At 54.3% G+C, this 24,399-nt stretch overlaps 11 protein-coding genes across 11 annotated transcripts; 5 read left to right on the plus strand and 6 right to left on the minus strand.

The window, feature by feature from the left end:
* Positions 1-401: 401 nt before the first annotated feature.
* On the minus strand, positions 402-3,092 carry B0T26DRAFT_745692 (ferric reductase like transmembrane component-domain-containing protein; the record flags this gene model as incomplete). Its single annotated transcript, XM_060444600.1, has 1 exon — positions 402-3,092. The coding sequence occupies one exon, from the start codon at positions 3,090-3,092 to the stop codon at positions 402-404; it is 2,691 nt and encodes an 896-aa protein (XP_060302548.1).
* An 866-nt stretch (positions 3,093-3,958) lies between these two features.
* B0T26DRAFT_31603 (uncharacterized protein) lies at positions 3,959-5,396 on the minus strand. The gene has a single exon (XM_060434347.1). It carries the CDS (start codon positions 4,971-4,973, stop codon positions 4,107-4,109), a length of 867 nt encoding a protein of 288 aa, XP_060302549.1. The 5' UTR covers positions 4,974-5,396; the 3' UTR covers positions 3,959-4,106.
* A 693-nt stretch (positions 5,397-6,089) lies between these two features.
* Positions 6,090-7,364, minus strand: B0T26DRAFT_745693 (FAD dependent oxidoreductase; the record flags this gene model as incomplete). The annotated part of the gene is made up of 1 exon (XM_060444601.1): positions 6,090-7,364. One exon carries the CDS (start codon positions 7,362-7,364, stop codon positions 6,090-6,092), a length of 1,275 nt encoding a protein of 424 aa, XP_060302550.1.
* A 293-nt stretch (positions 7,365-7,657) lies between these two features.
* Positions 7,658-8,612, plus strand: B0T26DRAFT_633632 (uncharacterized protein; the record flags this gene model as incomplete). The annotated part of the gene is made up of 4 exons (XM_060436552.1): positions 7,658-7,843; positions 7,931-8,092; positions 8,148-8,524; positions 8,576-8,612. 4 exons carry the CDS (start codon positions 7,658-7,660, stop codon positions 8,610-8,612), a joined length of 762 nt encoding a protein of 253 aa, XP_060302551.1.
* A 1,170-nt stretch (positions 8,613-9,782) lies between these two features.
* On the plus strand, positions 9,783-11,262 carry B0T26DRAFT_31867 (histone-fold-containing protein). The gene is made up of 4 exons (XM_060434356.1): positions 9,783-9,896; positions 10,285-10,311; positions 10,538-10,797; positions 10,865-11,262. Exons 1-4 carry the CDS (start codon positions 9,875-9,877, stop codon positions 10,970-10,972), a joined length of 417 nt encoding a protein of 138 aa, XP_060302552.1. The 5' UTR covers positions 9,783-9,874; the 3' UTR covers positions 10,973-11,262.
* Positions 11,263-11,559: 297 nt separating this feature from the next.
* B0T26DRAFT_630883 (uncharacterized protein) lies at positions 11,560-12,236 on the minus strand (the record flags this gene model as incomplete). Its single annotated transcript, XM_060436291.1, has 4 exons — positions 11,560-11,604; positions 11,696-11,880; positions 11,967-12,018; positions 12,129-12,236. 4 exons carry the CDS (start codon positions 12,234-12,236, stop codon positions 11,560-11,562), a joined length of 390 nt encoding a protein of 129 aa, XP_060302553.1.
* Positions 12,237-13,464: 1,228 nt separating this feature from the next.
* B0T26DRAFT_631794 (DHHC palmitoyltransferase-domain-containing protein) lies at positions 13,465-15,417 on the plus strand (the record flags this gene model as incomplete). Its single annotated transcript, XM_060436388.1, has 2 exons — positions 13,465-14,571; positions 14,629-15,417. The coding sequence occupies 2 exons, from the start codon at positions 13,465-13,467 to the stop codon at positions 15,415-15,417; spliced, it is 1,896 nt and encodes a 631-aa protein (XP_060302554.1).
* Positions 15,418-16,193: 776 nt separating this feature from the next.
* Positions 16,194-17,401, plus strand: B0T26DRAFT_632037 (tRNA wybutosine-synthesizing protein; the record flags this gene model as incomplete). The annotated part of the gene is made up of 2 exons (XM_060436412.1): positions 16,194-16,799; positions 16,874-17,401. 2 exons carry the CDS (start codon positions 16,194-16,196, stop codon positions 17,399-17,401), a joined length of 1,134 nt encoding a protein of 377 aa, XP_060302555.1.
* Positions 17,377-18,628, minus strand: B0T26DRAFT_843177 (uncharacterized protein). The gene is made up of 3 exons (XM_060447569.1): positions 18,372-18,628; positions 18,240-18,279; positions 17,377-18,115 (listed from the first exon to the last, which is right to left on the minus strand). The coding sequence occupies exons 1-3, from the start codon at positions 18,428-18,430 to the stop codon at positions 17,729-17,731; spliced, it is 486 nt and encodes a 161-aa protein (XP_060302556.1). The 5' UTR covers positions 18,431-18,628; the 3' UTR covers positions 17,377-17,728.
* Positions 18,629-20,416: 1,788 nt separating this feature from the next.
* Positions 20,417-21,274, plus strand: B0T26DRAFT_670064 (uncharacterized protein; the record flags this gene model as incomplete). The annotated part of the gene is made up of 2 exons (XM_060439137.1): positions 20,417-20,535; positions 20,569-21,274. The coding sequence occupies 2 exons, from the start codon at positions 20,417-20,419 to the stop codon at positions 21,272-21,274; spliced, it is 825 nt and encodes a 274-aa protein (XP_060302557.1).
* Positions 21,275-21,421: 147 nt separating this feature from the next.
* On the minus strand, positions 21,422-22,503 carry B0T26DRAFT_32003 (uncharacterized protein). Its single transcript, XM_060434363.1, has 2 exons — positions 21,803-22,503; positions 21,422-21,737 (listed from the first exon to the last, which is right to left on the minus strand). The coding sequence occupies exons 1-2, from the start codon at positions 22,289-22,291 to the stop codon at positions 21,570-21,572; spliced, it is 657 nt and encodes a 218-aa protein (XP_060302558.1). The 5' UTR covers positions 22,292-22,503; the 3' UTR covers positions 21,422-21,569.
* Positions 22,504-24,399: the final 1,896 nt, after the last annotated feature.

Here is a 24,399-nt window from a genome sequence, read left to right on the forward strand (position 1 = left end):
GACCAATAGACTTGGAACAAAACGCGAGCAGCACTAAAGTCTGATCGCTTGCTAGAGATGTGTAGGGAAAGAAAGAGTTAAAAGTTATACAGGTGCGCATTTGCAGAGAGCAAAAACAACAAAATGTGGCAAGGTTCCTTGCTCGCTCACTCGGTTTTCTTTGCAAGAAGAAAATTGAAGCGGCTGAAAAATGGTATCTCATATCCCCTCCCCCCGTCCAACGCCGTGCGTGTCTGTTGCGAAAGCTCCCATATCGAGAATCCCACTGCCCCTTTTCCTTGTTTTGCTCCCATTGAGGGCGCGCCCTCCTCGTTTTATTATGTATGTAGTTGTATATAGTCGGGCTTTGAAGTCGTCATAATAGTACAAGCCTCTCCTCGCAGTAAACTCTGCTGCCCGCATCATAGGGCGTAGTTCTCGGCGTGCAGGAAGATCTCCTCGAGCATGTCGTCGCCCCAGATCTCAGCCTGCAGACGGGCGACCGTGGTGGCGACGCCAACTCTCATGCTCGGCGGTCCACACACGTACACGGCAGTTCGCCTGCCTAGAACGCCGCGTCCGTCGGGCCCGCCTGTCGCCCATTCCTTTAGCATGTAGCCCAGGTCGGGCCGGCCGTACTCCACGCTCCAGCCGCCATCGATCTCGTGAGGGATCGGGAAGGCGAAGCGCATCAGTGACCGTTGGAACTCCGTCGGCGTCTCAGGGAAGCCAAACTCGAATCCCGACGGCGGGCCAAATGTGCTTGTTGGCCGCGGCCGCTGGACACCGCCCACGTCGGTGCGTAGGTGTGCAAGCTCGGGTGGCCGCACAGGCGCCGTTGACGGACCACTCTCGGGTTGGTCTTGGCCATCACTTCCACCGCTACCTGCCTGACTCGGGCGCCCAGAAGCGTCGGCTGGGGCGAGGAGCTGGCTGTAGCGCTGTCTACCAGCCGGCGGCGCGAAGTTAAAGTGCGGTGCCTTCTCGCCGGGGCGGGCCAACGGCGGGAAGTGGAATTCGCCGTCAAGTTTACCGGCCTTGCTATCGCCCACCGAGGCATCACTCTCTAGTTGCTTGGATTCGCTGTCACGGCCTTCAAGCCTGCGGAGAGTATCATCCGTCGCCGCCGCCTTGTTTGGTGGCGGGCCTGGTGGCGGAGGCGGGAAGGAGTGAGGCTGGAGATATTTCTGTTGGGGCAGGGCTGTGATGCGGTCCTCGTCTTCGGCGCGCAGCTCACGCTCCTTATCAGGATCACCCTGTGCCTCGGACATGATCAGAGCACTGTTGCGCTTGTTCGCAATCCCAGCCACAAAGCCGTCCAGCTTGTCATGGAACATGTTGCTCAGCGGCCTCGGTGCGCGGCCTTGTGCTGCACCCGCAGCTCCCTGATGACGGACTGCTGCTGTCACAAAGAACTTGCAAGTAACAGTCTCGGGCGGTGCCGCCTCGCGGCAGATACGCAGTTCCTCGCGGAACCAGTCCATGGCCTCGAGCCGCTTCAGCGCCCACACCACCACAATCTTCTTGGTTATGGCCTTCCCGTCGCGCATGCGCTTGATCAGGTTCAGTAACTGCGACATTAAGGATGTGATACCGCTGCCGCCAGCAATGAGAATGCACGTGTCAAACGCGGCAAGCTCGCGACGCATGCCTCCATACGGCCCGTCGAGAAATGCGCGATAAGTGTGAAACGGGCCTTTCTCGATGGCAGTCTCGAGAACCTTGCGCGTGAATCCGCCGTACGGCCGGAAAACGAGCACGCAGTCCCGATATTGCTCGCCGTACTCGGAAGGAAAATCCTCACTGCAAAGAGAAGAGATTGTGAAAGGATGGTTCTCGAAGACCGAGATGCCAGGCATGCGTAGATACACATACTGGCCCGGCTTCCATCGCATCTGGGTTGGAATGGTGATTTTGATCGTGTTTTCCGTCATGATGTTGATGGCGGCTTCGTCTCCGATCATAAACGCCAGACGCCACGGCCGGGCCCAGTTGAGGTTAAAGAGCCGGATGACGTTGCAAAATACGAAGATGGCGATGGTTGCAATGAGGTAATTCCAAGAGAGCAGGTAGTTCTTGGTGTGCCAGAAGAGCATGCCAACATAGACGAAGCCGACTGGGACGTGAAGCATAACGAACAGCTCGTACGCCTTTCTTCGAATGATGGGCAATGACGCAGCGCAGAGCCAGACAAGGGGAACAAGGCATGCAATACCCGTGCCGTAGATATAGATGCCGCTGTCCGGAGGGAAAATAGCCGAGAAAACGTCCATGCCGCCATCCTCCCAGACTGGTTGGATGTAAAAAGGAACGGTGTGGACGAGCGACATGAACAAACACAGGTAGCTGAGCCAGCGGTGGAAGACATTGAGCCGCTCTGGACCGATACCAGTGATGAACGAGAGGATGTTGGCCTTTGTGCTCGTCGCAACGATCCACGGGGTCATGGAAACTGCGATCATCCCTGAGCGAATTGCTAGCGGCGGCGATCCGAACCGGATGCTCTGCCAGTAGAGCGGTTGCTGGAGGAAGCTGAAGATTGTTACGAACGAGAGCGCGACGAAGACTGAGAACAAGACGGCGACGGATGAGAACGTGAAGCGGTGTTTCCTCCACACAATATCCGGGATGGGTCGATAGAACACCCATCGAAAAAGGGCCAGCGTGTCGTTGACGAAGCCGACCGACGAGAAATGGGCCTTCGGCTTGAACTTCTTCTCTTCGACGACTTCATCGGGAAAGAAATGGCGCCTGGATTCCGCCTGCGTCATGCCTGTCGCCAAAGCCCCTGTCCTGTCCCAGTCCGGATCCAAGCTGTACATCTCCTTGAAGTGTTGTTCCATCTCCTGCTTGTAGATGGCTTGTCGAATTTTATCCTGCCAAAAGTGCCATACCCGTATGAACACGGCCAAGCCCACGACGGCCAGGGCGAAGTACGTCCATCCCAGCGCATACTTGCCGGATTGCGACCACGGATCCAAAGTCAGAGCTTGAACGAGGCCAGGGGGGCTGTTGGTGGTAAGTGGTATGGCGATGCGCTTGACCAGCTCTGCCGCAGCCTCAAGCGTCTCATCTGGCACGCTCCGAAGCGCTGGTTGCGCGTCTGAAGCCATCTTGAATTCGCAGTAGTGCGCGCAGCACGTGTTGGCGCGTTTCTGCGTCCCGAGCAAAGTCGGCCGAGAGATCGATATGGCGCCTTTCCAGTTAAGGAAGGACTGTATATGTAACGTCGGTGTCGAATAAGCGGCGAGACGAGGAATGCCAGATCCCCCGACTAGGTATTCGAGAGCGTGACGGGATCTGCGACGGCCATGGAGCAGAAAGAAGTTGTTGAGACCACAAGTCGGAAGGTATCCAGACTGGATGGGTCCAGCTCGGGAGGGGCGTGGGATATATGGCCGTCTAGGGGGCCTTCACTGCGTGAACCGCAAAGACGCTTGAAGCTAGACTGATCGGGAAGCGCGTGTTTAGGGGGGGTGGGTGGCCTGGAGAGCCGCGCTTGGCTGGTGATAGAACCCGGGCAGTCAGTGTCAATGCCAGGGGTGGTCGTGCGCCGAGCTGCGGATGCCGTCACGCTGGAGACGCCACGGCCAAAAAGGTTAATAATGATATGGGGACCGTAATATCGGGCTCGATCCTCGAGGACTCTTGTGGAAATTTTTTCTTTTTCCCTCGCCGCGCGAGCTACAATATCGGCGGCACAGTCGGAGCGTGCCGGACTCGATGTTGGTCGGTCAATCAGGAACAGAAAATATCCCCATTGATCATTTCTCGAATTGCGATGCGGGAGAGCACCAGGTTCAGCGGTAGAGCGGCCTTTAATATTGGCTGATCGGGGTCTTGGGTGTGGGATCCCCCGCTGCTGCAGAGCTGCATGTCACACAGTCCACCATGGGTCTAGCCCTGCACAGGCGGGCGCTTTTGATGGGCCAGGCCACGGAAGCTTTGGGGAAGAGGGGGGTGACGGACGAGGAAACGAGGACGGGCTCTGAACCGGGCGGGTTGGGGGCCAGCAAGCACCGAGAGCTCGCGATGGCCCGTCTCCCTGTGCTCAGGCTGTGCTGCTGTGCTGTTGTGCTGCTGTATTTTCTGGATGTTGTGTGATCCGAGAGTCTCGGCAGCTGTCGTTATCGCCTCCAGGGCTGATGATCTCGAGCGAGTGGTTGGTCCCCCCCTTGCGGAGTGACCGTATACACGTATTTCAGGTGACCGTCAAGACGAACAAGCAAAGAAAGCCAAGCACGCAAAGCAAGACCAACGCTCGCAAAGTGTATGCAAGCTGCTGTGATGCGCACCAACGCGAACTTGGATGCTCGCCACGCAGAACACAAGATGCCTGTGAAGTCTTCGAATTGGTCAGTCGCGCGGCAGACGTGATGTGAACACCTCTCCCAGGTACGTCCACTGTCCGGAAGCGCTCGCGGCGACGCTTCCACTGGTGAGTGAGAGAAGCTGTAAACGCGACCGAGAGCGAGAGATCCGGGTTGCCAGTGTGCTGGAATCCGTACTGTACAGCAAGCATCCGAACGCATGGGGTGGGGGCGGGCTCTATCAGAAGAAGCCCGGGCACCCAGCATTTTCCCACGGCATTTTCCCTTCCCGTCGTCTCCCGCCATCGTCAGCCAGGCTACAGCCCACTCCAGCCCACCAGCCCGCCTCGGCCCCTGGAACCTAGCGCGCTCAAAAAGGTGGCCCTCTCCCCGGCCCCCCATTGACGATTGTCGATGGACTGGACGACCGACCCGAGTCGAAATGCTCGAGACGCTCATCATCGACGCAGCATGCCATTTCATGTCATGCCCCGCGAGGAGGTCGGGGTGTTGGGTCGGCCGTCGACCGCTATTGTGACCGTCGAGCATGTTCTGCATGACAGGCCCCGTCCGAGGACACGAATGAGCAATGGCAATGGCGAAGAGCCCCACCAGCGACCGCTTTCGGGCTGATTCCCCTTGAGCTAGGGACCCAACGACGGACCCAATGAACAGGAAATTCATGGAAAGCGTTGGTGGCTGCCAGTTGTGCGATTTGGGGGGTCGCTGACCAGCGTCGAATGAGCGTCGAGAATTGCGGTGACGATTAACATCCAGGCAGCGAATGGCAGGGCCCGCAGACGGCGGCCCTAGCGATCCCTAGCAGTAGAGGTTCTTTGGTCGCGGGGAAAGCTCGAGCCACCCGAGCACCTAAGCAAACAGTGGAGCGGGGGCATGGCAGGTGGCAGGCCCCTCTGAAGTCTGTGGAGTGCGTTTCCCACCGCCACCGGCTGGGACGGGAGGAGAGGTTGAGACTCAAGGGCGGCAACAAGACCCCTCTGATTCGCCGCTGGCAGAACCGTCCTCCACCCGTCTCCTTAACTCCAGCGGCAGCAGGCGAGGTGACATGCTGCAGGGGACATCGCCAACTTATTACCAGAAGCGAAGCCCGCTAAAGCACGGCAGAATGCCTGACGCTCAGAAGGCCTGTAGGGAATAATTCTGCTTGGGCGAACAGACTCCCTTCTTTGGAACGCAATCCAGTTCCGTGGGTACATACAGTACGGAGTACGGAATATGCCAGTGGCATCTCAGGTTGCCCATATCGTATGCCCGTGCATTCCCTCAACATCCGTACAAGTGGAGCCATTGCACTGTGCAATCCGCAGGTTGCTGAGAAGACAGGCAGACTGGACCTGTTGTCGACGACGATTCTCGACTCCGACAATTTGGGTGAGCCGCGTTTTCATCCCGCTCAATAATTAACCGCTATTGTGTGAAGTAAATTACCTCCGATCGTAGAGGCGTGGGCGCCTGGCACGCGCCTCTAGTGCACATTAGAACGGCTCTGGGGAAATAACAAGGAGCCCTAAGAATCGAAGCTTTGCTCATTGCCTCGTGGTTCCTACCATCAGACAAAGATTGAAGAAAATGTTCCAATGCGTCAAAGACGGGATGTCCCGAAGCACTGACCTCGCGAGCGACGCACGCTCGAGTCCTTGCGGTGCGTGCGTTGCTGGCGTTTTAACGAAAAGATGCATGAACAATTTCTAAAAATGCCCTCCCACATGCTACGGCAAGTATTTCCAGCAGCAACCCACTGCTGCCCCGCCGCTCGGACACAAGCTCTTTGTTTTATATTTACCACTCGCATCGGAAGGCGAGGGACGAGATGTCAGCACTGCAAGGCCGTCCTTGAGCCAGCTCTGCAAGCACTTGGCCAGTGCCCAAACTCAAACTAATTCCCCAAGGACCGTGACCGGTGGCGAGGAAGACGCCGCCGTCCTCGCCGGGCCTCGTCGCCATCCCGATGCCAAGATCCTTGTCCGGGATCCGTGAGACGATGGGTGTTCCCCACGGCGTAATTGGTCTAAAGCAGTGCCCCTCTCTGACGACCTCCAAGTCATCATCCCCGTCTTCGGTCAGCACTGTAGGTCCCAGAAGGTCTCTTGCCGTCTTCCTTAGCCGTGCAATGGCTGTGCCATCCGCGGGAGCCTTGCCCGGTGTCTCGGGAATGGGCGTTTCTGCCGAGTTCAGGCCTGCAATGTAGATATAGCCGCCCAGCCTGGCATAAATCTCGGGACAGAAGCCCGAACTGTGAGTCGTGTAGATGGCATGACACCCGTCCGCCTCCAGCCCGCCGTGCCAGCGCGGCGATTTGAGCACAAGTGAGTGGCCTGCGAGGCTCAAGATGGGGAGCCGAGCCTGAGAGTGGCTGAATAGACTCCGGAATAGTCCCGGAGACCACACGCCGGCCGCGATAATGAGCCGGGTGCACGGCCAGTCGGTCTCGATGGATGACTGCGTGTCAACTATCCGGATGCTTGACAGCTCGCCCCGGACATCAGTGCTCACTGACAAAGCCATGGCCGGATGATGGAGCTTGACACCGCGCTTGAGGCATTCTTGAAGGAGGAATCGACAGAGTAAGAGCGGATCTAGCTGCGCCGTCGTGCCCTCGGTGCTGATGTGCTCGAGGCGGTCTCCACGCACTCTCCGCAGCCATGCTGGCGCATCCCGGGACGGGCCGCTGATTTTTAAGCTCTCCTCCGGTGCCGCTCCGGCTCTTGTGGTCCCTTGGAGCAGCCAGTCTTCGCCACTCGCCTGGTTAGAGCCTCCACTACTCGGGGAAGCCGTGTAGCTGACTGAGGTTGTTTGTGCGTATCCCCATTTTTCTCTGCCGCCCTTTTCCTGCGCTAGCCGACGGTGTTGTTCGAAGCTGAGGGCACCTAGCGAGGCGATAGAAGGAGAAAACCAGTCTTTTGCCAGGAAACCGCCGGCATAGCCGGAAGCCGACGAGAACAGCCCCGATGCCGGGTCGACGAGGTGAATACTTGATGCGGGCTGGTGGTCGGAGAGATGATATGCCGTCGACACACCAATGATACCAGCGCCAAGTATAACGGTTGACGCCATCCTGATGATCGCAAATCAAGATGCGGATAATACGGCGGTTATGGGAGAGCATGTCGTTGGCTCGTGTTCTACATTGGACTCCGCCGCGAGACCAGGATCACGAGACTTGATAGTATGAGTGAAAGATGAATTGAAAGCAACCCCACCAGCGGCGAAATGGGCGGATGATAAAAGGTTCTGCTACGTGACTCCAAGATCTGCATAACTTTCTTTCTTAGACACAAAAAAGCGGACTTGCCAAGGACCCAACGCACCAAGCGCCATACACGGCTAACTGCAACATTCTACTAACAATGGCACCAAAAGTTATCATCGTCACTGGTGCTAGTCGTGGAATTGGGCTCGCCGTCGCGCTTTACCTCCTAAACGCATCTCACAAAGTCGTCCTCGTCTCGAGATCAGAGGAGCAGCTGAAGGGCCTGAAAGGCAAATTCCCGTCCCAAGTCGAGTACATCGCCGCCGACTTGACCAATGTCAATGTGTGTGCATCACCAATCCCAAATGTTGTTACTACTTAATAGGTTGGAAAACAGCAACTTGCAGTCTCACGAGCTTACGATCAAAAGGTTGCCGCGGAAGTGACTAAACTCGCTATCAAGTCTTTCGCCAAGATAGACGGAGTCGTCATTAATCATGGAGTCCTGCACCCAATGGCGCGCATCGAAAAGTCATCGATTGATGAGTGGAAGGAACTCTTCGACGCAAACCTTTTCAGTGCACTTGCTTTGGTACGCGACATTGCGATCGCCGTGAAATGTATGGCGGAGACTGACATCGTCAAAGGCCAAGGAAACTATACCCCACCTGCGGACCTCCAAGGGCAGAATCATTTTCACTTCCTCAGGTGCGGCAAAGCGCGCATATACTTCATGGGGAGCGTACGGCGCATCCAAGGCCGCCCTGAACTCGCTCGTTCAACACATCGGGGTCGAGGAGCCAGACATTGTCGCCGTGGCGCTTGATCCAGGACGCACCGACACAGATATGCAGAAGGATATCCGAGAGACCGGAGCTCCAGGCATAGCCATGAGCGAGGCTGACCACGCCAATTTCAAGGAGGTTTTCGAGAAGGGCGGATTAAACAAGCCGGAATGGCCAGGCCACGTAATTGCAAAGCTGTCGCTTGACGCAAAGCCCGAGTTCTCAGGCAAAGTCATCCTGTGAGTCTTTCCCATTGTCACGCACAAGACACTTGCCTAACAATCCCCCAGGTGGAAGGCCCCAGAGCTCGCAGAGTACCGGGAGTAGCGGATGCCTATTAACTTCTGGCTGGTTAGCACGGAGCGAACAATAGAATGTTATTCAAGAGAAGATGTTATGGCAAGAATCAGTTGAAAGATGAAAAGCTTTACACGAATCCACATTTTTGAATTTCGGTATTAGCATGGAATATAAAGGGTTGCATCACGTTGCTCTGTTGTGTTCATTGTTCAGTCATAAATCACCTACTTTGTGCGGAGAGCCATCACGGCTTCGTGTCCGTAAATGTTGGGCTCCAGGAAGACCTTCCCAGAGGCGCCAGACTCTGGTTTGACCTGTCAGCTCGGTAGGCGCAAGTCTAACATTTGCTTCGAACAAAGAGTCGCCAAAAGGATCAGTCGTGGATTCTCCGTCATGGATTGTCGGAATTGGAAAGTACAATTGTGAATTTTAAACATCATGGTGCGTTGTGTATTTGGAGAGAGCTAGAGAAAATCGTACAATTGCGGAGCTGGGATACTATACACTTCAAGTACGTTAGCAGAGGATCAGGGAAGAAATCTTCAGCTTCTCAAATGGTGGGCTTGGGATGTGATCAGAGTTGTCATTTGGCTTGACGATGTCAATCACCATAATTAAGTATGATTGGGGCGACACGAATATGTTCATCATTTTGACAGGAGGATAATAGGGAAGAGAAGACGGAATTTATTACCTTGCACAAAAATGGCACGCTGCTGTCGGCATGTGCGAAGGCTTTCGCCAGCGCGGAGCCAGCTCGAGGCTATGCCAGGAGGGCTGTGCTCAAAAGAGTGTGGCCTAGAGAAACAGAAGGAGGAAAAGTTACCGAGGGGAAAGGAGCCGTTTTATCATTTTCGGTAGAACCGTGGTCAAGGAACAAGCTCGAATTTATTTTTCTTTGCTCTGGGCTCCACATTAAAACCCCACAGTAGGTTAGTTGCCGACAGCATAGCTCTGCCTGGCTCGTGCGGAGCCCCACAGCCACAACATAAGCCAACCGGCGGCGTGCGGCGTCGCTGGCCGGGTTCAAAGGGACACTCGAAGTGTATAAAGCACCAAGCACCCTCACCAAACCCCGAGTCTTTGAGGAGCCGTCGGCTCTAAAATCACAATGCTTCTCAGTCCTCCAAACTCTCACAGGAATCTCGCATCTAGAGACGGCGCTTCAAGGGGCACGTAGACTAAAACTTTTCACCGCCAATTTACCGCTGCGCCATCTCCGTCGCTACCGCCAAAAAGAAAAGAGCCCTTTGGTTGAGGCGGTCTCGAGCCCACAGCGGATATAAACCATGTCTGATCACGAATTCGGTGGTAAGTTATCGCAATTTTTTTCTTCTCATGATCTGGGCAGGCACTTTGGGCACGTGCATGTTTGTGTTTCAACTTTTGCATCTGCTGTGCTTTGGGGGGCGGTTGGGCGCATTCCATTGCATCGCACTTCGGATGGAGTTTGATGAATGACATCCCACAATGGCTTCATATTTCTCCACCTGAAGCATATATATCATATACTTCTTACAGAGATCCCCACCAAACCCCCCAAAGTACCTGTGACATGGTACAAGGGATTAGTCACTTTCTTTCCCTGCAGTATCCTCCCTCCGTCTGCCCCTTCACTGCAACTCAGTCTTTCTCGCAAGTCACTCGGAAGCATCTCCGAAGGTTTGCTAATGGAACTTGATGCTAACAATTAAAACAGGTACTGACGATCTTTCGTTACCAAAGGGTATGTGCCATGACTCCGTCTTACTCTTTCTACTCTGCGGTGGAAGGACTCACGTCTAGAGTTCACGAGCTCTGATGGCCCTCTTGGCACCAACTGCCGGATGAGGAGGGTCACCTTCTCTATGGCTACCAAGTATAACCTGTATTGTAGAAGACAGACAGACCCATTTTCAGGCCTTCTCTTTTAACGTGTCGATGAAAGTACATTATTAACTAGCTGCCAATAGCCACCGTTCAGAAAATCGTCAGCGAGATCCTACCGTCCTCAACCGGTATTGCCTTTTCTAAGGAAGCGAGGGACCTGCTCATAGAATGTTGCGTCGAGTTCATCACCCTTATATCCTCCGAGGCGAATGAGATCTCAGAGAAAGAGGCGAAGAAAACTATCGCCTGCGACCACATCACAAAGGCACTGGAACAGCTCGGATATTCTGACTACGTTCCTGCCGTGCTTGAGGCCGCTGCAGAGCATAAAGAAGTCCAAAAAGTACGATATCACCAAGTTTTTCCCCCAACTTAGCTTGCTTGTTCCATAGCTAATACGAGGGCTTCAGGGGCGAGAGAAAAAGGCAAACAAATTTGAGCAGAGTGGGCTCTCGCTGGAAGAGCTTGAACGTCTGCAACAAGAGCAGTTTGCAGCAGCCGCTGCCAGACACACCTAATCGGCAGCTTGGCAATGACTGGGCCGCGGCTGACTTCGATATCGGGCACAAGCACCTGATACCATTGCCGCTCTTGATTTTTTTGATGGCGGGAACGACGGGATTGCATTTACTGGGCGTTAGACTGTGACAGCTGAGTGTCGCGGGGGGTTCTAGGTTTTGGTCGATGGTCATAAGGGATTTTCGACATCATTCAAGCGCCGGCGTCATATTTGGGGGTTAAGCAGAGATTTGCGGCTTTTGAGCGCTGAAAGCATGTCGCAAAATAGCCCAGGAAATACTTTTGCGGCCAGGGAACCGTAGTACAGCGTAAAATTACACTGGCATGGGGCCTAAACGTGGAGATAAAATCTAACACGTTTACACTCAGAACACAGAAGAGGTCTTTCGTTCGTCTGTCTTTGTCTTGACATGGATTTAAGGCCGCCACTACGATCTTAGCCCATTTCGAGGTCACATGTTTCGAGGTAGAGTTTGACGTCAAGGAGTAATAAGCTCTATAGAGAACTGCCCCTGAGACCAACCTATATACATACGCCCTACAAAGCCACACCAGGAATGCTTGCGCGGTTCGTTCCTTTAAACCTCTAGTACCCGTCCTTGCCCCATTTGTTGAACTTGTCGTGCAGGCTCTGCAATACATGTTAGCGTGCCACATTCTTTGGTTTTGACGAAGTCATCGGCGCTAGGACGTATAATGGTAGAATTCTGGAAGTTGAATACCTTTGGGAGGTTGACGTCTGGGACAATGACAACGTTGACGGCACTCGGGGCGTCCTTGGGAGCGGACTTCGGGTCACCACCAGGGTGATACTGGTATTTTCCGTCGCCCGAGGCGGACTCCCAGGGCATGCTATTCTTAGCGACAGGAACGGAGCTCTCGCTCGAAGAACTGGTCGGGCTCCGGCCTGGGGATTTGAGAGCCGAGGTCAGCGCATTGGAAGTGCAAGACAATGGTACCAAGAAAGTAGACCATGAATTGTGAAGTACTAACCAAAGTAGAAGCCGGCGCCAGCCAGGGCGACAACCATGACACCTCCGAGAATCTGCAGCGGCCAAGAACGCCATCATCAGCACCCCCTGTCCCAGTATTCTGGAATCTGTCGCAAAGATGGTGCCGCTAGGCGTCACACAGAGCCGAGCAGTATTCACGCACCATGATCTCGGGGTTCTTCTTGCTCTCCGAGCTCAGCGCCTGCTCGCCCGTGGGCGCCAACCGGCGAGCGGTGGTCGTGAAGGCACGACGGGCGATAATAGAAGCCATCGCTGCTGCGTATGTGTGTATTATGACGGGTTCGGGGCTTGGTTTTCTGAAATGCTTTCGAGAGAGGTCACTCGCTGTTGGTGACGATGATGGAGCTTTGAGGGCCGACTCGTATGATTTCGTCAACAGGGCAGCCAAGCTTAAAGCTGGACGGCCTTACATAAGGCCCACCAGTTACGCATTGGCCAATCAGATCTGAACGGACAGATGAGGGGCAGCGGCCGTTGTCAGCTGCCAGCCATTGTCACGTGGCTTCCATACACGGAAGGAGACGTAAAGCCGATCTTGCCAACGTTGTCGGGAGCGGAAGACTACGGTTATGCTAGAACCTATGCCTCAATGATAGGTTAAAATATGTTCAACCCAATCGAGACGAAAAATGTATCTTCTTTGTCTCTATGTCATTGCTACAGCCACTGTAATAAAGTGCACTATCTACAATGTATGAACGAAAGGCGCAATTTCCATACTTGGACGTGGCTTTTCCATGACCCATTGGGACCTGCCGCCCCACGCACTTGTGCTGGAGGAGGACTGGTTCAGGGGTAACTTGGGACACTGTAATCCGAAAAAAGAAATGACTGTGCCGATGCGACCACACGCTGGTGGCCAGTGAGCGGCCTTGAATCGCCACACCAAAAGAAAAAAAGAGACCAGACACCACGGCGCTCACACTGCCTGGTCTCGTCGTCAAGTCAGTGCGGCACTGACTTCGCATCCGCCTGTTTGGTCCATTACATTCTCTTCCTTTCTGCAAAACCTGCCCTTTTCGCTTCTCTTAATCACTCATTACATCATTGCCTCAAAGACCCGACGACGTCAACACAGGATACTGGCTCATTGTGGAGCAACACGGGCGGTACGGATACCTACAGTCATTTCGAGTCCCGTGTGCGAGCGACGCGCCCGGACCCCTTGCGATCACGATACCATACTTCAACCACACTTTCTGCCCGCCGCACCTGGCGATCTCCTTCCGTGGCTCTTTTTGGACATTTTTGCTCGCTGCCGCTTGGCCACACTTGACCGTGGGCCACAATAACCACTGAAACGCAGCGCATAACGCGATCCGCGATTGAACCGAACGAAGCCGGGCAGGCTGACGGCAGCCACCATGGCGTCCGGCGAAGAGCCCGATCGGGCCACGTCTTCCAGCACCAACGATGACAGCTTCCCCCAATTCCCGCGATCCGAGATTGGCGGTGCTCCAAGCATAATATCTTCGAGAATGACAGACATTGCGACCGACGACGGCGGGGATGCGGAGGCGCAACGAGGTGCTGGGGGTCAGAGGAAGAGCGCATTCTACTCGGACGGCCAGTCTCGACCCGGGACGGCCCGGACGGCCATTTCATCAAGGAGCCCTTGGAACCCATCGGCCCCCCTCCGCCGAGGACTTTCTGGCAAGCGAGGTAGCGTCTCTGGGAGTGTCACGAGCGCTTCGCTTGGAGCCCGCCCTGCAAGCTCAACAAGCCGAAGCCACGTTCCTTCACTCACGTCGCATGCATTCTTCCGACCTATGAGCTCTCAGAGATTACAGGCGCAGCGAGGTGCTTCGAGGCCGACAACTATGAGCCGTCAGCAAGAATCGGAGCCGGCTGCAACCGGGGGCGAGAGCAGCAACCCTGCTCGACACAGTCTTCTGTCGAGCCTCAATGCGCGCCTCGAAGGGCAGATCGCGGAGGGGGGGGAGATGCGGCCGCCGCCATCCCGGGGCACCGAAGTGACGGAGCAAGAGACCATGGGCCGCATCACGGCTAATACAAGCCCAACACACGGCCACAACGCTGCAGCAAGCGTGACTGATAGCGTACGGCCTTTGCAGAGGAAGCCAGGCAGTGGAAATAACCTCACCGTCAACGTGGACAAGAACTATAAGCTGGGAGGCAACGTACCATCACCTATCCGCACGCCTCGATCTTTCCGATCTAGCTTCCTTCTGCCGGGAAGAATCGAGTCCCATGATGGCTCCAACCGTGAAATCCAAGGGGGTGAGAAGCTGGAATCCATTGCTTCCTCCCCTCACCTCCCGCCCCCAAGCCGGGACGGGAACGTTCAGCCAAAACCAGACAATGAAAAGACGAAGCTCGGCCGCAACTATGAATATTTCGAGGGCAATACCGTCTTTTTCTTGGGCGGGCGAGCGCAAAACACAAGACACCGGCCAATCAACATTGCGACGGGATCTCTCGTCGTCCTTCCCAGCATTCTGTTCTTTGTTTTCTCGGCGCCGTGGATCTGGAATAACATCTCGCCGGCAATACCGATCATATTTGCTTATGCCTTCTACATCTCCATATCTTCGTTCTTTCATGCCTCGGTCACGGATCCTGGAGTAAGTTTCCCCCAATGGATAGCCATGACTTTGTGCTGAGCGCTTACATTCTTCTAGATCCTGCCCCGAAACCTGCACCGGTTTCCTCCGCCAGATGAGGACGAAGACCCTCTGAGACTCGGTCCTCCTACTAACGACTGGGCATTGGTCAGGTCCTGGGAAATGTCAACTGCGGCGATGGAAGTCCCTACTAAATACTGCAAGACGTGCAACATCTGGCGGCCCCTGCGCGCTCACCATTGCCGGCTTTGCGACAACTGCGTTGAGACGCAGGATCACCACTGCGTGTGGATCAACAACTGCGTGGGTCGACGCAACTATCGCTATTTTGCCGCGTTTCTTGTCTCTTCGACTTTTCTCTCGCTCTTTTTGAGTGGGGTCTGCCTTGCGCAAATCTTTGTCTACGCAAACCAGCAAGGCGTCTCAACCGGGGAAGCTATCGACCATTTCCGGGTTCCTTTTGCCATGGTTATCTACGGCTTCATTGGCTTTATTTACCCCGCTGCGCTTACTGGCTACCACATTTTCTTGATGGCCAGGGGCGAGACGACGCGCGAGTACCTCAACTCGCACAAGTTCCTCAAGAAGGATAGATATCGGGCCTTCACACAAAGCAGCTGGCTGAAAAACTGGATCGTTGTTCTCTGTCGACCACGGCCGCCCACATACTACGGTTTCAAGAACACGTTCCAACAGGGCGACCAACGATTCAGCAATCATCGGGGTGCCGGGCGGTCAGACTCGAAAGAGGGCATGGAGATGCAAGACGTCAAGCAGCCGAACGCTCAGCCCGGCTTTCTAGGGCCTATGTCCTTGCGCAATCCAGCGCCCACGTCGGGAGTGTGACATGTTATTTCACCTCCCTGTATACAATCACTTTCCTTGTTTTTTACTTTCGATCTGTCTTGGCTGCGCGTTTACTTTATTGTTTTCACGGCGTTCCTCACAGGTGGGCGAGGCCACAGACTACTGTCCACCAGGACAATTAGACAGGGGGGTCAGTGTTTTACGCTGGTCTGGCCCCCTCATGTATGTTGTACGTAATGTTTGGATCCATCATATCATATACCCTCGGCCACGTGTTGTTACAGCGGGCAGCAGCACTTGTGCTGGGAAGAACCTGAAGCGATCAGCGTATTTTATGACTCTTTTTTGGAGGACACTGAGTTGGTTATTTTATCTAGACAATGAACTAATAGACGGGCGCGGCGGCCCCATTTTTTCACTGAGACGAGGAGCCTGCGAAATGACAGTCACCGTCGAGATGGTGATGTGGTGTAGACGTATGTCTGATGTCTGTGTTTATTTTCTAGGTCCTGTTGCTAGACAAAAAGGTTGGCATTCCGTTTTGACCCTGTAGCATTTTGATGAGTTGCAGGAAGGAAAACACCTTAAAATCCCCTTCAAAGCCAGTCTGGGAAGGCGGGAAAGGAGTCAAAAGGAGAGAGTGCATTCACGTGACGTCACTCTAGGAGTCTTAACTTTTTCAACACCAGACCCAAAACACAACAACAACATCGCCATAACAATATAAGCAGGCACGACATACAATTTCCCATTTTCCACAAGGCTTTCAAAAATCTCCGCCACTCTCAGGAAGAAATTTAATAAAAAGCATGGTCATGACCTTGCCGCCGCTGCGAGAGACCTTCGCCAGGAAAAAGGCCAAGATCCTCAGCCAGCTGGCCATGCCCGACGCAGACTATGCGGACGCCTCGCCCAAGGGCTCCGTCGACGCCGGCATTCGCCAGCTCATTCGCGAGATCAACGGCTGCGCGGGACTCGTGACCACGAGCAGCTGCGCGGGGCGCGCGAGCGTCTACCTCGAGGGCAGGAAGACGAAGACGAACAAGACGAAGAGCGCAGAGGCGGCTCTCGCTAGTACGAGGCCGGGGGGAGAGGCTGCTGCTGATGGCCACGGCGACGGTGTTGCTGCTGCCGTTGAGGAGGAGGAGGACGACGATGGCCTTGAGCGGGCGGCGGCCGGCAGCGGCTCGTCGGCGGGCGGCGGGAAGGGCGGTGGACAGTGGCTGTTTGTGTCGCATCACCCACTGGCGTTTGCCGGTAACGGGAACGACGACGGCGAGATCTACGCGGCGCTGCTGGGCCTCAGCAGCGGCGACGAAGCCACGGAGCCAGTGCGGCTGCTCTCGACGGAACGTGTAGAAGAGGATAAGGGAGACGTCAGTGCCGCGTCCAGACTGATTCGCTTCAAGTTCGAGCCCATGGTCAGTTGTGTCCGCTCTGTTCTTAACTAGCCCGTTTCACATTCTCGGGAATAGAGTCTCTGACTACAGTGTAGATACTGCACGTCTTGACGGCGTCGCATGAGCACGCGCAGCTGGTGATCCAGGCGGGGATGGAAGCCGGGTTCCGCGAGACAGGCGCCGTCAGCCTGCTCGGCCGGGGCCAGCGCGGCCAGCAGCAGCAGCAGCCCGACGAAGAACCCTCGCCCATGGTGGCAGTGCGGTGCATGGGGCTCTCGTTCGAGTCACTGATCGGAGCTGAGGAGACGGACGGCCAACGCTACAGCCTTGTGAGCTCGGCGTACCTGCGGCTTCTCGTGCGGATCGCCAACGAGCGGTTCATGGAGAACGAGAAACGGATAGCCCGTTTCCAGGCGGCTCTGCGAGCGGCATTCGCAGCGCCTCTATCCAAGGAGGCGGGAGGAGAGTGGGAAGACGCCGAGGTCCGCAGGGAACGCAAGAGAGAGGAGGGCTTGAGGAGGAGGGACCAGCTCAAGAAGCAGCAGCAGGAAGAAGGGGAGAAAGAGATGGCACCAAATATCTCAGTGCTAGGCGTCATCTTACAAGAACGTGATCTTCTCTAACATTTGCGTAGTAGATAAGGAGCATCTATCACAAAATCGTGCAATGTTGATTCCGCCCTTTCTTCATTTCTCTCTGACGCTCGCTCGTTCCGTGATGATGAATGCCGAAAGTTTCCCTCCCCGTTTGTCTATGCCAGGGCCTCAAGCAAGCCTCCCATCGATGATATACACAGTAGTTTCTTTGTAACAGTAGCAAAGACCTTGGCCTACGGAATACGTCAAAGCCGCAAGCCAAAGTCGTCGTACATACACAAGTCTCGTCCCCGTTACGCCGCGCATCCCTCCCCCTTTTGCCTGCGTTGTTCTGTCGCCCTCTGACAGACCTCCTCAGCTCACGACCTTATCGACCCATCCCTTTTCGAGCCTCCGCACCTCCTCCTTGAACTGCTCGACCTCGCGCCAGCAGTCGAGCGGCCGGCGGTCGTTCTCGCGCAGGCAGCGCACGACCTCGCCGCGCGCCGCCTCGACGCTCTCTGGCAGGTCCCGCACCTTCCTGCGCTCGACGAGCTTTGCGTGCAGCGCCGCCACCTCCTTGGACACGGCGTGCCGGCTGGGCCCGCTCTGGTCCTCTGTCCCGACCTGCTGCCCGGCAACCGACAGCTTCTCCTGCACGTCCTTGAGCGCCGCCGCCTCGGCCTTCTGTAGCCTCTTCAGCTCGGCCGCCACGCGCGCCTGGATCTCGAGCTCGACGCCCTGCTTGCGGGATACGTTGGTCTGTAAGGAGAGAAGAGCAGACTGTATTAGCTGATAGGTCCAATTGGTGTCTAGGTAGGGTCCGAGATGGGTTGACACGGGTTTGGGCAGAGGTGTGATCGGTTGGTCTTTGCTAGGTATTTACCTCAGGACTCGCTTCGAGGGCCTCGACAAGATCAGAGGATCTGTAGAAAGAAGAATTGATGTCAGCATAAGATGATGCACATTCTGCACGTTCAATCCTGCCTGGTGGCGGCTTGATGGCGCAAGGACGTACGCTTTCCAAACCAGCGGGCTAGAGCTCGTCGAAGACGGCTTGGATGAGCTCGAACCCATGGTCGCAGGGGCCCTTGGCACTCAATTGGCGCTGAAAGGGGTATGTGCTCGAAGCCTCGTCGGTTGCGCACACTCGCTCTCTGTGTGCTCTCGTTTGGCGCGCAGGCAGCTCGCGGGTCGCCGGATGCAGTTTGTGAGTGAGTGCTTTCGCGATTGCCTGCCTGGCAGCTTCATGTGCCAACCGACGACTATGGAAATTTCCGGGCGCTGGGAAGCACTGTGTCCACACTGTGTTGGCACGGTAAATTTGTCCTCAGACTAACAACGCTTTTTAGAAGCATTCGAAGCTATGACCTTATCCAACCTCCCAATACACCTACAATTTTCATTCTCACATCCTCGCTTTCGATGGTTTTTGATCCCTTGATGAGCTAGAATGGCCTTCCTGCTCAAATCTTTACAAACTAACCCTAAGATCTTACTAACTTCTTCCTGTTTGCTTTAAGAGTGGCGAGAGTTTGTCGCCTTCGAAAATGACGGATTCCTTGACTTCTTTAAATAAGGTGCAGTGCCTTTCTGGGCTCTATCTGCCCCGCCATAGTATGCTATCATAGTATAAGCTCAATGCAAGTGGGGCGTGGGCTGTTTGCTTCTCTCAGTCATGCTACCTGCTGGCCAACATCCCCCAGGGCAGCTCGTGTCTAGGCCTCCATGTCATATACGTCGAGTTATGTGGCCAGGTAAAAAACGATCTAGTTTGCTTGGGACTAGAGCCGGTATCTATATTTCTTGTTGGTTTGGAAGCAGGATGTTCAAGGCAGTTGTGCCTGGGGGGCTTTGGGTTGGCATCAACATGACCTCTTGTCTTTCATTCACGTTCATCTCGCTAAGTGACCATCGCACCCCCCCCCCCCTTATTCCTGCTTTCACAACGCCATCGCTGACCACGAGAGTCAATGATTTATGCTCCTAGGCCCTGTCCCGGGGTCGCAGGCCAGCCGAAGGTCGACCAAAGGCCTATCAATGCAGCGGCTCGTTCGGGTCGCCGATGGCGGCCACCGCTAATTATCAAGACCTATTTGAGACCACCTTCTAGCCAAAGAGGCAAATTGACCTTGCTCATGCCTTCAAACTTCAGGGACTGCGAGCTCTAGACCACACAACTTTCCCACAAACCCAGCTCCGAGATCGCGGTGTCTCCCCCATACCTCCCCCTAAAATGAGGCTGTTATTGGAGTTTCTTTACTCCCGTCTCACCTGCCCTTTAATCTGTCTCTTCCACCGCTGAGGTGATGGCAGTTATACGAGTTGTAAGTAACTAGATTTAGTGTGCCAAAATAACGGGACGTTATGTTGTGTCTGACGTGATATGCCGGATCTATGTAATAGCATCTCTAACGTAAGGACCGCTGGATCATCTACCGTAGCAAATGACACGAGAGCCATTATGTCCCCTACTAATATTTCTGACTATAAAGCCCATGAGCCCTACATATGGGAGACACATGACGAGTGCGGCAAAGGAGCGCCAAGTTGTGGCTAATGACAACCACCGGGCAGTTATGGAGCTTGCCCTGGCCTGTTGAACCACCGTGTACCACCTTAATTTCATCGAGCAACGGACGTCAAAATAACTAGGTCTCTGGCCAATACGTATACCAGGTTAGTATATCTGAACTTTACTAAAACATATTCCAGAAACAGAGAAAGCGGTGGTCTAGCTGCCGAATTTGGCTGGCGCGTGTCGCCATTTTCGGTGGCTTCGACACCAAAGTGCACAAGTCTCTTACAAAGACCGTATAGGTACCTATATCATAGCAGCCTTTCTAGCGCGCATCCATGGAGCTGATAGATATATAGCCCACCACAAGAGGCCTACTGTGTATACTATAGGGAGCCTAGCTCCTGTCACGGCAGATGCCAAGACAGCTGGCTAAGGTGGTGCGCCCTGATTGGCTGTACCAGGTTTAGGCATCAAGTGACCCTCAACCTAACCTACTTCCTCAACATCCGCCGCGGGGCTGCTCCGCCTTGTGGCTCGCGAGGATGCCGAGTTGGAGGGGTTCTCTTCCAAGGGCCCTCGTCCGGGGTCGCTTCCTCCTCCCCGCAATGTTTGCGCCATGTTTCCTAGATGCGGGCGGCGCAGTCGGTGTCGAGGACGGAGGGTAGCGTAGCGGTACTGGCGAAGCTCTCAACAGGCGACTAGGGGAGGAGCTTATCGGTCGTCTTGCCGAACAGGTCGTAGCGGAGGTGGCCGCGCGCAAATTCGACAAGCTCTTGTTAGCGTCGCGCAAGCGATGCGCGATGGAGGGATTCGGTGAGCACGATGATGTCGAGGTGATGGCGAGCAACAGCCTGGAGAAGTTTTTCCTGACGCGGCACAATGATAAGGATAAGAAGCGTAGTCTTTTGGTTAACCTGCACTGGCGCGTCACGCAATCCAAACATCAAACCCGGAGGACATGTCAAGAGCTTCTTCCGGAGGTTGGCCATCTGCCAAATGCGCCGGTCACCGTCACCGGGGCGAGAGACGGCATGGTCGTTATCGTTTACAGGCAGATTGTAAAGTTCTACGTCGGAAGGCTGGCGCCGCGGATAAGTATCGGTGCGGTGTTGCGTGGGAGTGGTGTGGCGTATGTTGGGGACTCTTCCGACCAAAGGGCGGGCATGGCAGGGGATCGTCGGTGTCGAGGATTTGGCGGACGAAGGGCAGCGCGGGGCAAGGGAGAACGGTTGAAGCTGGCGCGGAGAGAGGCAGAGTTCCATGTAGCGCATAGTGAGGAGAAGAGGGGGAAGGTGTTGTACTCCAACCATCATAACAACATCTCGTCAAGCATCGCCTCGTCTTTGGTAGCTGCGCTGCACTTCTTGAGGATCGAGGAGCTAGCGCGAAAGTGGCATTGACTTTGGAGCCGGCGGCTTTGGCAAGTTTGAAGGCGTGCTTGGTGTTAATAGTCTCCCCGGCGTGCCGTACTCCGCCTCGCGGTTCTTCGGGACCAAAACTTGTGAGAACCGGGTCTCGTTCTGGGGCAAGGCCGGGCGTCGTCGCTGTCGAGGTAATAGAGTGAGAACCCTATTCTTCTTGTGCTACTATTATAGCGCCCGCCTCGAGGCTCTTCGGGGCCAAAACATGTTCGCGCCGCCTCGTTTCTCGAGCAGCACGGATTTGATCCTGCTTCTCCTTACTCCATAACTTTGACTAGTGCTTCCGACTCCTTACCAGCCTCTTTTCCCGCCTTTCTGCCGCTTTAATTTCAGGGTCGATATAAGGAGGAGTCGGGCAGGTTGAGATATCCCGTAAGATATCCAATACCTCGTCATCTTGTTGTTGACTAATGCACACTTCGCTACTAAAAGGAGAAGAGCCCTTAAAGTGAAGTTAGCATCGTTTCCAGCGACGTGTAGTCTATTAATAAAAGGACACCCTAATACACCTAGCAGGTCGCCGAGAGAGCCGCCCCAGAATTGAAACACTTCATTAGCAATACGCGACGTATCCAGAATCCCAGAAGGTGGCCGTTTAAACTCGAATCCCAAAGCCTGTAAAGCCTGGAGTTCGTTCAGGATACCGTGGCCCACAAGTACCACGTTGCGATCTTGAGGAATATGTGATTGAATTGTTTGTACTATGGACGATGGTTGAATCGTGATTGTCTCTCCAAAGAGATACTTATTAGATGCTTTTGTAACGTATGATGACGATCCCGTAGCAAAGTTTAGGGTTGAAATAAGCTTTTCTGGTGGGACCTGGCGAAGCTCCTTGGTATCGAGAATCGCAAATCCAACTTGACTATTCTCCTTCTGGGTAAACCCGCTTTTGATAGTATTAATGCCCTCAAAATCGATAGCAATGATGACGGTATCATTTAGTGCTGGTGCTTTCGAGACAGAATGACTGAGCCCTAAAATTCCAAGTAGCATAGAAAGCCCATGCCTCGTAAACTCGGGAGGAGGGTGGCTAGCGATTTGGCTACAAAATGGCCTTTCTTGGCAACTATTCCTAAAATCAACATCCCGAAGAGCCTATTTTTTCGATACATCTATCGGGGTCCTGGCTTGCATTAGAATGTGGCTGAACTCGTTTGCACGCACAAAATTGGTGCCCAAAAGGGGTTGGTAGGTTTCTTGGCGATTTTTAGCGCGACACCCGATATTTTGTGCTGACTTGTGCATTTGCTAGCGATCAGGGCCTTGGCGGCCGTAGCAACCAAGCGCACGTCACAGCAGATGGTGGTTGATGAGAGATTGAGGAAGGGCAGGAAGAAGACGGAGATTCTGGGCATGGTACAGGGCGTTACAGCACCAATATCGTGAAGGAATGGAAGGAAGCCCATGGTTTGAAGCATTATTTTAACATCCCTTGTTCTCTAGACCTATCGCCAATTGAGAATTGCTGGAGGGCGGTAAAGCAAAACGTTCGCGCAAATGCCAGCAGTACAGGCCCTGGCTTGAAGGAGCTTGTTTTGGCTGGCTGAGCACGGATTTCACAAGATAGTATCAACAAGATGATTGATTCCATGGTAGTGCGTTAGCGAGCGATGGTCAGATGACTGGCTTCTAAACACTTCAGAACAGGAGAGGTATCTAGATTCTATAGAAAATTAGCCTTGTGGCAAAGTACTTTGAGGTATTCCGTACCGAGGCCGCATTTCATCGGTCCCCAAACGTTCAGTAATCGGGCCACGTTGGACCGTGCGCACAGACAGGACACTGGCTATCCTTATATGTGGGTTTAAGATGCCAAGACTTTAAATATTTGTCGCGACACCTACCAGGTCTGGCACCAAACGGCTGGGAGAGCTGGCCCGGGCAGCTCGTTCGCCTGAGTGAGCGCGGTCTTCGGCGGCTTGGCAACCGCTGTCGACATACAATTTGAGGCTATGATAAGTCGCATGGGTTATGCCCGCGGGGGTTCGAATCCCACTCGACGTTCTTTTTTTTGGGGGGGAGGGGTGGGGGGTAAGAGAGGGCGTCAGTTCAAATCTGATTGGTTTCACTTTTTTTGTACCTGCTATCAAGAGATACGTTGGTTCGAACCCTACATTTTGCGTTGGGGGAGGAGCCCCCTCTCTACAAAAAAAACCATCCGCGACAATTAACGAGCACGTCGTGGGCCTGGACGGGGAGGAGTTTCGCTGCTTCAACGGCGTGTCGTCGTGGGAATATGACACGGAGATGATCCAGTGCTCCTTCTCGTCCATAGGACACCCGGTAACCTTCGACTATAATATGCGGACGCGCGAGCGCCTAGTCCCAGTTGAGACCTAGCGTCTAAGCGGCTGGGGTTTACCCCTCCACAGCTCGTAGCCATTCCGTAGTTTTCTTTTTCTTCTTCATAGTTACACATTTGTGCTATCGACTGCTTGTGCCCTCTTTGTGCCAATAGAGATACGTATTTATATTTGGGCGGAAGGATGTAGAGTCGTAGGGTTAATGGAAGGGCCGCACTAAACTAAATGAGGAGAGGTGGGGGAGGGCGCCTTTCCCGGAACGTATAGCACCGTGTTCTCTAATACGAAGCTGATGCAAGTTTGGCCTTATTTTGTTTCTCAAGTGTTGGCAGTTGACATAACCTACGTGGTATGATACTACAGGCCCTGTTCGGATTTACACGGGCACTTGATGATCCCCAAGTTGTTTGTTTAACCTGTCAAAGGACCCATGGGGTTGTTTCATGCCCCGGGAATGATCAAGGAGCGGTAACAGGGGCCGTAAAAAGAGCAATATCAAAACGAATACGTGCCATGGCATGCGTACTCGGATATTCACAGCGGATTTCAGTGATTTGGATGAAAAGTCTCGTAGTTCCACCGACTCGTTCTACAGGGATCCATGAGTCGTCGACGGGAGTCTGTGCTAAAACCCCTGAGCCACAAAACATCAGAACAGCACAAACTTAGAGGAGTAATACTGTATACTTGCTTAGGTACCTGGGAATGACAAAAGAAGACGGAGTAAGAATAAAGACTATTCACCGGAATTGCACCACCTTTCTCTCAACAAGGACCCCCTGCCGTTGATGGCTAGGC

The sequence above is a fragment of the Lasiosphaeria miniovina genome, assembly GCF_030549165.1.
Source record: "Lasiosphaeria miniovina strain SMH2392-1A chromosome Unknown B0T26scaffold_1, whole genome shotgun sequence".
Lineage (NCBI taxonomy): Eukaryota > Fungi > Ascomycota > Sordariomycetes > Sordariales > Lasiosphaeriaceae > Lasiosphaeria > Lasiosphaeria miniovina.

What these genes read in the sequence shown, in the direction of transcription:
- B0T26DRAFT_31867 (XM_060434356.1), top strand. Translation starts at nt 9,875, where the DNA reads ATGTCTGATCACGAATTCGGTG. An exon ending in GTCTGATCACGAATTCGGTG is followed by an intron (nt 9,897 to 10,284) that starts GTAAGTTATCGC and finishes CAATTAAAACAG; the next exon opens with GTACTGACGATCTTTCGTTA. An exon ending in CGATCTTTCGTTACCAAAGG is followed by an intron (nt 10,312 to 10,537) that starts GTATGTGCCATG and finishes AGCTGCCAATAG; the next exon opens with CCACCGTTCAGAAAATCGTC.
- B0T26DRAFT_31603 (XM_060434347.1), bottom strand. Translation starts at nt 4,973, where the DNA reads ATGAATTTCCTGTTCATTGGGTCCGTCGTTGGGTCCCTAGCTCAAGGG.
- B0T26DRAFT_32003 (XM_060434363.1), bottom strand. Translation starts at nt 22,291, where the DNA reads ATGCTACTTGGAATTTTAGGGCTCAGTCATTCTGTCTCGAAAGCACCA. An exon ending in CTCTCGGCGACCTGCTAGGT is followed by an intron (nt 21,738 to 21,802) that starts GTATTAGGGTGT and finishes CTTCACTTTAAG; the next exon opens with GGCTCTTCTCCTTTTAGTAG.
- B0T26DRAFT_843177 (XM_060447569.1), bottom strand. Translation starts at nt 18,430, where the DNA reads ATGGGTTCGAGCTCATCCAAGCCGTCTTCGACGAGCTCTAGCCCGCTG. An exon ending in AGCCCGCTGGTTTGGAAAGC is followed by an intron (nt 18,280 to 18,371) that starts GTACGTCCTTGC and finishes TTCTTTCTACAG; the next exon opens with ATCCTCTGATCTTGTCGAGG. An exon ending in CCCTCGAAGCGAGTCCTGAG is followed by an intron (nt 18,116 to 18,239) that starts GTAAATACCTAG and finishes CTCTCCTTACAG; the next exon opens with ACCAACGTATCCCGCAAGCA.